This window comes from Gopherus evgoodei, chromosome 9, assembly GCF_007399415.2.
Source record: "Gopherus evgoodei ecotype Sinaloan lineage chromosome 9, rGopEvg1_v1.p, whole genome shotgun sequence".
Lineage (NCBI taxonomy): Eukaryota > Metazoa > Chordata > Testudines > Testudinidae > Gopherus > Gopherus evgoodei.
Window position 1 is genome coordinate 106,751,876 of NC_044330.1, and position 11,047 is coordinate 106,762,922.

Below are 11,047 nucleotides of genomic sequence, written 5' to 3' on the forward strand. Positions count from 1 at the left end.
ACCCAGGAAGAAAAGACATCCAATGAAGCTGAAGGTTTCCACCCACCCTCATATAGGGATCATGAGGGTGTGGCATGAGGTAGGAGTCTCCTGTGTACAGTGGAGGGGGCTGGGAGAAGATTCCAAGCACATCAGGGATCTGAAGAGGTTGGAGTTTCCCTTCGCCACCTTTTGGAAAGGGAGAGACCGCTGTCCCAGCTGTTGAAAGTAATTTCTTCTTGAAAGCAGAAAATCCCTCCTGGGTCTATTTTTCCCCCATTTGAGCTGCAAAAGGGTGTCCAGACTAGATCTTGATCTGTACTGTCACAGCAGGGGAGAGACAGACTTGGATTAGTGGCTGTCTATCTGCAAGCTGCTCGTTCCACAATTACCTACCCATGCTGTCATTTCCCATTGTTCTGTAAGTGGTTCTGGTCTTGCTTGCACATACAAGTGGCACCAAGTTAACTGGCATTGGCTTTTATATAGATGTAGTTAAATTGATCCCAGCTTGTGTGGGGATACACTTAGTGTTCGCAGCTAGCTTAGAAATGTGTCCACGCAGAGGCTTGCACTAGTTTAAATTGATTTAAAAACAGATTTGAGTTAAACTTGTGCCACTTTTGTGCCTAGAAGAGGCTTATGTCTTTTTCTGTTCTGTGGATGATGAGTCTTCATTTGCTGCTTGCTTATTAAAATGTCTTCCCCTTTTTATAGCTTTGTAACTAAGTTAAAGCAGGTTGTCGTCATGGAAACAGAAGTTTAGGGCGTGAAAACTATTTTTAATTTTTCATCAAAAATTGGAGAAAATTGCAGAAAACTTGATATATTATCTCTCTCTTTAATAGGATTATGAAAGGACAGACAGTAACTCTCATGGTCCGTTTGGTCTCAAACCTAGGTCAGGTAAGGTGATGTTCTCTAATACAGTATGCCACAGCAAATCTTGCTTCCCACATTAGAGCTGAAGATAAGGGCAGCAGAGATGAGACTGGGACTTTTTGGAACAAATAGAAGGGGAGAGGCCACTGCACAGTACAGTGCCCACAATTGACTTATGGCAAGTGTACAGTTGGAAGAGGCATGGCTAGCTGCTCCTGATAAGCTCATAACTGCACTGTCTCTAAATTGCAGTTATTTGCTACATTGATTTCTAGAGTCCTGCATGGATACAAAATTTCGATCTGCATTGCATCTGCAAAAATGGTCTGAGTAGCCACAGATGCAGGTACCCGTGGATATAAAGCAAATCTCCACGGATTTGCAGGGCTCTATTCATTTCTCTTTTGTGTCTTTTGCCATCCTCTGTAGGGGGGAAAACCAATGCAGATCTGCCTTTCACAATCAATGGCTGGGAGCTTCACAGAAGGGCAGGTTATTGTCCATTGAAATAATATGTGGGGTTTCAGAGTTTGCCAATAATCATTAGGCGCAGCACATTTAGGCTGCCATGCCCTTGCCACTTCCAGAGTGCTGCTAACTCCTCTTATTTAAAGCAGACCTTAATTTTCTGAAAACTAGGAAGCAAGGCTACAAATATTTTTAGTTAGTGCTATCTTCTGACATTTGCATCAGTCGTATGCATGTTATATATATATTAGCCATTTAAAGTATAGTTGAGAAATGCTGCCTTGGCCAAACAATGAAGAATTTCACACGAACATCTGGGAGGTTCTGAGCTCATTAGGAAAAGCTTGCCTTCCTTCTTTACAATATGCATTCAGGTCAATCTTTTGCTGTCTTAACAAATTTGTTCTTTTAATACTAGCTTGTAAGCACTCAGTATTAAAATACATTCTGCAGTTGGTCATTTATTATCTCTGTGGACAGTTCACTCTCTAATGTACAGTGTATTATAAAAAAGAGTTCCACCTTTTAAGAAGTTTATGCTTTGGGTATTTCCATAGACTCAGTGGTTAAGATGAGAATACACATCTTTTATGTGTAGCATGCATGTCATAAAATGTACAGGACCAGTGTTGGCATTAGGAACAAGTTACATAAAATGGTCATTATTGGGGATGTCTAGATTATTTCCTGCTAAGACGACCCCCAGTCCAAAAAAATAGAATCTCTTTCAATGTGTTTTCACAAGAATTAAACGTAAAAGTGTAATAAGTTACAATATTTCTAAATATTATGGAAATTCTTCCAAATTAAATACTGCAAAGTTATTGGTGTTTGCAAGGAAGAGAATAATCCAATAATAAAATAGTCTCCTGCAAGGTTTTTTGATAGTGGAGAATGATAAATCAAGTGCAAACTCAGATGCTTAACCTTGTCCTTTCCATTGTACCAGTGCAGCATTATGAAGCTTTGATCAATAAGAAAATTCATACTTGTAACTTGTGGTTTCATAAACTCTCCTGTGACCTAGTTTTAAATATTTATTTTAATAATTTATGGTTATAAATAATTTAAAGGAGTTCCTTCCACAACAGTTTTATGCTGGGCTACAGTAAAAAGCTGTAAGAATAGATATTTTCAAAAACCAGTATGATCTACCCTGTCAAAAATGAAAGCACGGTTTTGTATCCAGACAGATTTGCTACCTACCCAATTTCCAGGCACAAATACAGACCTTTGAAGGAAGAGCCAATGTGCTTCCCTTTGAAAATTTAACACTTAAAGACTACATGTCACTGCTAGGCCATTGAGCCTTTATAGCATTGAAATGTGCTTGTTCTGCTTAACATTTCAATAACTGTGATTTTCTCTCTCGCTTTACTGGTGGATGTTTTTTCCAAAGTGGGAGTGTTCCAAATATTGACAACTGTCTGTTTTATAACAGCTTTCAGCCGTTCCTCTCGCCAGGACTCTGGAGTAGTGGACCCTGGATTTACAATGAGGAGGAAAATGGAGCATTTAAGGGAAGAAAGGGAACAAATAAGACATCTTCGCAATGTACGTTCCCATGACTTGCTGTTTAGGCTCCAGCTGGTGGGGCCACAACCTTGCGTGCAGTGCGCTTACTTTTCTTTGCACCACCAGCATGTACTTGTTGTAAAACCTGTTTACATGGCCCAGGCAGTGCAAGGATGATCACTGTAGTATTGTAACTCCATATTTGGAGTTTGTATGCAACACATCTCTCCTACCAGGTTAGGAAAGGGGGTGCAGTTGGGATGACCCTATACCATGTCAATCTGGGCCATACGTTTGGCCCTTGAGAGCCAATGCTGCTGTAACGTGGCACAAGGAGAATGGTGCCCATCTCTTGACTAAAAAGCTGTGCATTCTGGCATGTACCTGAAGAGTTGGCCCCAGGTTTCAAATCCTCATCCCTGAATCATCAGACATGCTTTGGTGGGAAGGACCTTAGCTGAAAAAAGTGTGAATAAAGCCATGTTGGATCTACATTTCAGTGTTTTGAATAAATGTTTTCCTATATCGCTCTATTCTGAACATCATTTTGTAAGTTACATTCTTAATTATTAAAACAAAGTGTAACTCTTTTTTATGCAGCTACTAAAGAATGATTAGATAAAACAGAAACTTAGAACAGTCAGTTCATCTTGATGTTGTATTAGTTATATTTTTAATTCATCCTCAGAATCCCAGCCGCATGTCATCAGAGGCTGCACGTGTCTAAAGGGCACATAATGTACAGAGATTTCAGTTAAACACTGAGATTTCAGTTATACACCATGATAGCAGCTCCAGCTCCTGTTGCAGCAGCAATTTGCTGAAGTCCAGTTAAGCTGTTTAGAAGAAGCACTGCTTCTAAGATGATTAATCAAGTGTGCTTCCTGCCCCTTTTTCCATGAAGGCTTGTAGTTTGTGTGGTGAAAAGCACTTCCTCCTTCCCCCAACTCTCTTGCTACACAGGTGTAGGTACTTCCACCCCTCACCACTCAATTATCACTTCTTGGACGGGTGACACCCCACCCCCCAAAATATGCTACCACTCCAACCATCTCTGTGTGTGTCTATGTGGGTGTGACCCCCAGAGTAGAAGAAAAAAGAAGTTGCCTCCCATGAATAGCATGTATCAAACCCATAGCCTCTATATCTTCACCAGCAGCCGATGCTGCTTCTCAGCCTGACATTTCAGCCTACAGATCTTTCACCTTCAGAAAATGAATGTGCAAGCTGTCCATTATATGGGCTTTGATAGGAGCAGTAGGTTTGTTTTCATAGCTGATCTGCACATGTGCACAGGTGAGCAGCTGCATGAGCTGCTAACTCGATATACCTGTGAACATAGTCACGTCATTAAAAACTGAACTGAGGAAAAGCAAGTTAATTATACAAAGAATATTTGTACCCAGTAGCATAACAGTTTAGGTTTAGTGTTGTTTTTATATTTATGGGATTACTGGATTTTAAATTAAACCAAAATTTCCTCAACAGTGAGAATATCATTACTATAGACACCTCTTCTATTTTACAGAATCTTGAATCGAGGCTAAAGGTCATTTTGCCAGATGACATTGGAGCAGCGTTGATGGATGGGGTTGTTCTTTGCCATTTAGCCAACCACATAAGGCCACGTTCTGTTGCAAGTATTCATGTACCATCACCAGCAGTGGTGAGTCAGCTGCATCATTTTTATTCTATCTGAAGTGAAAGCAAACTGTTGGAGTTCAAAATTGTGAATTATCTTTGCTATTTTAAATGATTATATTATCAATTTTTATATTATTTCAGGATGCAATAAGCCAGTATTTGGTGTTACATTAAGGCTCAAGGGTTTAGCAGTCTGTTATGTACTAAGTCCTTAAAAAATTAGTTTTGTAACTTCGCTTGTTTTCTAATACAACTGTTATTGAATTTGCATCATAATTGTAAAGTCCTTTTATAAATGCCTAACAAAGATCTAACATCCTATCTTTACAGCCTAAACTCAGTATGGCAAAGTGCAGAAGAAATGTTGAAAACTTTCTTGATGCTTGTAAAAAATTGGGCGTGCCACAGGTATACTAATCACTTTATTGATTAATATACTTTATTAATAATCACAGACAAATTGTGTCAGCATTTACTTTTCTGGGTTATCTAGAAAGCCTAGTAGTTAAAGCAGTGAAATGGGAGTTGGGGGACCTGTGTTCCATTCCTGGCTCTTCCACTGGCTTGCTGGATGACCTTGGCCAGGTCACTTCCCCGTGCCTCAGTTTCAGGGGATAATGATAGTGACCTTCTGTATAAAGTGCTTTGAGATCTACTGGTGAATAGAAGAGCTGTGTGTGTGTGTTTATCAGAAACACTTCATTTAGTGGCACATTGTGGCGTGAATGGCAGTATCTGCCTAGGAAAGTTCTTGGACTAGAATGAAAGGGATTTTGCAGATCACAAGGTGCATTGACAGAGCTACACAGAAGAAGCTTGCATGACTCTTAACTGTACTAGCTCATCTGTAGTTTTTGTTACTGTTCCCTCACTTTCATTTTACCCATGCTCATTCTTCCACCTTCTCCATGAAGGGAAAAATTAAGGGCCAAATTTTCTTCTGTGCATTAGGGGACAGGAAACTCCATGAGTTTGTATTTGCAGTAGCCACATGACTGTTCTGCTAGTGGCCGTTTAACTCCACCTCAGTAGGACAGGAGTTCCAGCAGATTGTAATCCTCCTTGCAGACAACTTGTAGTAGATCTTCTGCAAGGACAAAGAAGGAAGAAGTCTGCCACTGACCAGCACTACCCCACCCTCACTCCATTATGCTCCTTCAGTTTATGAAAGCAAATGGGAGTCTCCAGCCCTAAATTGTCAATAAACTGTCAGAGACTTCTAAGAAATAGTGTTTATTTCTTCTTAGTTTAACATTTTAATGAAACACTCTTTAGTTTTTGTTTTGCTCTAATTTATATTTGTCATTTTTTCACGCTGCAATTATCAGATCTTATGTGAGATATAATTAACTTCTGAGCACCTTGTCACACTTAAAATTTTGCATATGCAAACTTATTGACCAGAGAAGATTTCTACATGGATCTCTAATTAGTCATAGTGAGCTATTTGAGTGTTGAAGTCTTCTAAAAGTACACTTTTTACCCAAACTGTGTAAAATGATTGAAACATGATGCATTTACCATTTTATTTTTCAGGAAAGGCTTTGCCTGCCTCATCACATTTTGGAGGAAAGGGGTCTAGTGAAAGTTGGTCTTACAGTTCAGGCTCTGCTTGAACTACCTTCATCTAAAGCATCCCAGCTTTCTTCTGTGTAACATGACTTTTGGAAACCAGACAACTTATCATGGATCTATTGATTTAGATTGCCGCCAAGCAATTCAGCTTCCTCAATGGGAACATCCAAGCCATCAGAAGTAGTTTCTGCCCAGACACTTTAGACAGAGCCTTATTTTGGAGGGACATGTAAAACTTTGATTTCTAACTGACTGTTACCTGAATATACAGTTATACTGATGTTTTAAAACTTGGATGCGCAAGAGATTTTTAACAACATCAGATTCTCTGTCCAGGTAATATAAGTTCCAAGTTTCCCATTAATGTTTCATGATATTATTATTTTTAAAAGCTGGATTTTTTTTTTACTACACTGAAAATGTTTAGTTCTGTTTTATAAAGGATAACACACAGACACCCCCCCAAACAAAGCCCTACTATAAAAAGTTCGGCAATCATTTGGGTTAAATGTAAAGATAAAACAAAAACCAGCTACAGTATGATAATGAAAATCTGAGTGACAGATCACATTTAATCCATTTTTGTTTCATATAGCTCTATATTTGAGTTCTTTATTTCTTGCACTTCTGACTGTAATTTATATACTTCTAACATCTCCAGTATTTAGTTGGATGTATGGTATTTACACAAAACATTATATAGGAAAAAGGTGTTTTTTCCAATCTTCTAAGTTGTGCCAAACTATTTTTTCAGTTGTATGGTAGATCGTTTACATGTGAAGTGCCTGTGTAATTGATGACTCTTAATAGTCTTAAATGTTTTTGCAATTTCTTTATCTGAAATAGATACAATGGGAATTTTAATATTTTAATAGTTTTTTGTAAGGTCAGTAATATGTGAAGATTTAAACGATGCTTCACATTTTTTGTGTTAGGTGTTTTAAGTTGCACAATTTAATTGATTATGTTTAATTGGAAAATAATGTAAATACATTTTATTTATGCTATTTAATTTGATAATACCCAATCACTTCTCTTTTAATGTATTGTTAACAAAAATTGTCACTTTTGAGTTATTTTCCGTCTTTGAGACAAACCATGACATCCGTAGTTTAAATAAGAAATGTATGGACTAGTGATGCATACATAATAATCATTAAGGATGTTTTGATAAAGCTGCCAAAATCTCAGGTTTATGCTGTGACTTTCAGGATTTTACATCATGTTGTTCCTGATTTTGCATTAGTTTTTTTTTTTTTTTACAGTAACAAATCACCACAAGTTAGATTAAAAAAAAATTCAAGCTAGGAATCTGTATATTTTTCAGTGTTTACACGTTTGTTGAGAGGGACTTATTTTGGAAATAACCACCTGCATGACATACCGCATCATCACCGTACACCAATGCTTCTCATTTGCACCAGTGTCACCAATTATCAACAGTTAAGTCTGTGCTGAGAATATCGAACTCTCAGAGACAAATGTTTAAATCCCCGCAACAGAAGCTTTGTTGAACTTCTGGGTTGAAGTACTTGTTTGATTGTACAGCTTTTCTGACTGATATTTTTCCCACAGTGTTCTGAGCTATTTTAAGATGGATAGACAGTTGACTCCCTTTCTTTCTGTCTTTCCCTTTCTCCCAAACAAGTTTACCTTCTTAGTAAATATGTGTCTTAATCAAAAATGTTGGGCTCTGAATATGTCTCAGATGTATTTTTAGACTGTTAATTTAGATCAAGGGTAAAACCTTGTGTGCCAAATGATATAAAAAAAATTAAGTTGTTCTCTTTTGCCAATTGACCTAAAGCTATTTCATTTCATTTGGCAAAGGAATGAGGAAGAAAATATTGCTTTATTTCTTCCTTACTCTCTCTAATTGAAGTATTAAAGCCAGTTAAGAAGAAAATTAAAATCCCAATGGCTAAAAGATTTAGAAGATAAAATTATTTTAATATTCTTTAACTAAAATCCATTGAAATAAAAGTAATTCATAGGCTCTTGTTAACATATGCTATTGTTTATAGAGTGCATTCTCAAATACAGTTCATGCCCTCCTTTACAAAATCACATACATAAAAATATCATTTAAACTCATGCAGAAACTTTAATTGGCTCAATATAATGTTCGGCCCTTAAAATAAGTAGTTTCATTTATCTTTCCTCTGAATTATCCTTTTTGTTGTTTATCTTAATTCATATTCATAGGAGAGGTCCATTCTAAAAAAAGAATGAGTAAATGTATTCTCATTTCACATAAATGCAATATCAGGGGGAAAAAAATTTAGTTGATTACAATGAACAAGCACATTTTAGTTCAGTAAGCAGATTTTTGGTTGTTACTTTTGCTGTATTTTAATAGCTGAAGAATTACCTGATCATTCAAAGAGGGAAAATGTTCCATATTAAGAACTGTATTATCTTGCAGGTTTTTTATACATACCCTCCTGACCTCAAAAATAGCAATTCCTGTTCCAGTAGTGTTAACCATAAACTTGCTGGTGGCAAAGACATTAAGTTTCAGAGTTTTGTAACCATAGTCTGTTGGATAATACAAGTGTTTGTTGGACTGTTTTTAAATACATTCAACAGTCCTGAACGACACTTCAGTTTTCCTGATGGAATTAAGTTTCCTCTGTAAAGTTTGCTGAATACAGTACAGTCCTCACTTAAGACCACTTCTAGTCACTTAGTTTTCGTTTATCCCTTGTGAAGTATTGCAATATGTCAAGAGAAGATTACATTCTGACTTAAAATTTTAACACTAAGTCTAGCTGTCAGTATAGTACACTAGTTTCACTTAAAAATAAATAAATAAAAGTTAGCACAGTTTTCCCTAAATAGCTTAAAATAGTTGGACAGATTTATTTGGGCATAAGATTTTGTGGATTAAAAAACCCACTTCTTCAGATGCATGACTCCATAAATCTGAAGAAGTGCTTTTTTTACCCACGAAAGCACCTCCTGTGCAGGGATCCAGAGGGAAAAACAGCCTGATGCCAGGTGCCAGGCTTGTACGGTGTTTCCTCCTTCAGGGCATGCTGGGAACCACAACTGCCCAGAACCCTCTTTCTCCCCCCAGCAATGTATTTGCAAGCTAAAGAGCTGGACTTTGCTGGCCCCTAGTGGTAGCCAGCAGCTCTGCAGCACCAATTCTGCAGGGGAAAAAGGAAATTCTGCCCAGAATGTGAATTCTGCACAAATTCTGCATTGTGCAATGGTGCAGAATTCCCACAGGAGTAGTAGCATCTGCAGAAGAGACTGAAAAAGGAGTTAATACGGCTCCACGTTTTAAGGAATGAAGAAACAGTACCTCCAATCTGAAAATAGGGGAGGCATTGCTGTCTACAACACATCTCTTTCCTCCACCTCAGAATTCAAAATAAACCCCAACTGCAGCTTTGGAGAGTAAGGGAAGGCAGGGTTCCTTAGGTCAATATTGAATGAATATTAGATTTCCATGCAGAAATCAGGATGCAGTGTGTCAGGGCCTGGCAATTCCCTTGTGTTAGCCCAGCCCACTTGGTGGAAGTAGCAGTCCCTCTCTCCTCCCATGTACAGACAAGGGGAAAGCAGCATGTAGAAGGATGCTCCTAGCTGGTGGAATTAACTAATATTGCATGTTTAGAGTGCTGTTTCTAAATATCTTTAATCATAAGAAGCCATCATCAATCCTTCTATTATCTATTTCTATTGCTAACCACATCTGTTTACAGACCCACTAACTTCACACACTCATGCTCCCAGTAGTCTGTCTTCCCCCTTACTTTTCCATGTGGGAAACTGCCTCAGGGCTCTGCACTGGGGCATCAAATGGAGTGAAGAGATCCCAACATCCTGCACATTTGAAACAGTGTTTCCGTTTTGTGTAGGACCTTCTCTGGCTACTCAGATTGGGCCCTTTTTGGCGGGGGCTTCAGAGAACTCAGCATTGGCTTGACTTGAACAGGAATAGTTATGCTAACAGTAAGAGCTTTAGGAAATCTCACTCATTGCCTTTGGATGATTTAACTATCATAGGAGTTACTCACGTGATGATTATTGAGCATTCAAAGCTGAGTTACCCCAAGATAATTAAAAATGCATCTTATAGTTTTATAATATGTGTCTGAACATATCAATATGTTTTCTTTGGCCCCATAAGTTTCTTCTTTTCCCCCAAAGATTGGCAGGATGTTTGGATGGCTCCAATGTCTCATGTAAGAATGTTTTGTTCTTTAAGGAATAAGATATTTCAGCTAAGGCATTTCTAGGTGATTCATTGCGCTACTTAAAACATGCTATAAAATGCTTAGTTCAAGGTGGCTGAATGACTTCGAACTGTCTCAGAAATACACTTAAGTGTCTCAGTAGTTTACATAAAAACAATTAAAGGCTGGAATGATCTGTGACTTTGATATGGCACACAGGAGTGCAAGTCATTGACAGACAATCAAAAAGCCTCAGTTGTGTCCAGATTTCTTAAGCCCTTCCATAACATAACCAGGGCCCTAAATAATGTACTGTATAAAGGAGCAAAGTAAGAAAGGAAATAGTAATTTAACTATGACGTGAATTGTAAGGATTCTGAGTAAAATCCTGGCTCCATTGAAGTCATTGGGAGTTTTGCTAGTGACTTCAGTGGGACCAAGATTTCGCCATCTGATCTTATGGAAACCAAAAGTCTATAGTATTTTGAAAACAAAATAAAGATCAGGAGAAGGTTTTATAAGAGTTAATGAGCCTGAGCAGAGGTTTGGGTGTGGAGATCTCTCACAGCAGTTTTTTAGATAAAGCCACTGTAAATTTTAGAGTGCTTCTAAAAGCCAGTCAAGGATTCATCTCTTTTCAGCTCTCTGGTAAGCCACAGAAAGCTCTAAAATATGTACATTAATACATGTATATAGCAAAGTACTAAATTTTGTGTCGTGCAGTACTGAGACATGAAAGAATTCCTCAGGAGCACAACTTTTATACCACAAGAAACTAAATAGCCTCAATTGTGGAG

At 37.8% G+C, this 11,047-nt stretch overlaps 1 protein-coding gene across 3 annotated transcripts in view; it reads left to right on the forward strand.

The window, feature by feature from the left end:
- LRCH2 (leucine rich repeats and calponin homology domain containing 2) overlaps positions 1-10,362 on the forward strand; it is a 79,096-nt gene extending 68,734 nt beyond the window's left edge. For all 3 annotated transcript variants that reach the window (XM_030576581.1, XM_030576582.1, XM_030576583.1), the window contains 5 exons: positions 828-885; positions 2,771-2,883; positions 4,373-4,510; positions 4,819-4,896; positions 6,025-10,362. In XM_030576581.1, the coding sequence (XP_030432441.1) occupies positions 828-885; positions 2,771-2,883; positions 4,373-4,510; positions 4,819-4,896; positions 6,025-6,144 (507 nt within the window). In that variant the 3' untranslated portion in view covers positions 6,145-10,362. The remainder of the gene's footprint in view (positions 1-827; positions 886-2,770; positions 2,884-4,372; positions 4,511-4,818; positions 4,897-6,024) is intronic.
- Positions 10,363-11,047: the final 685 nt, after the last annotated feature.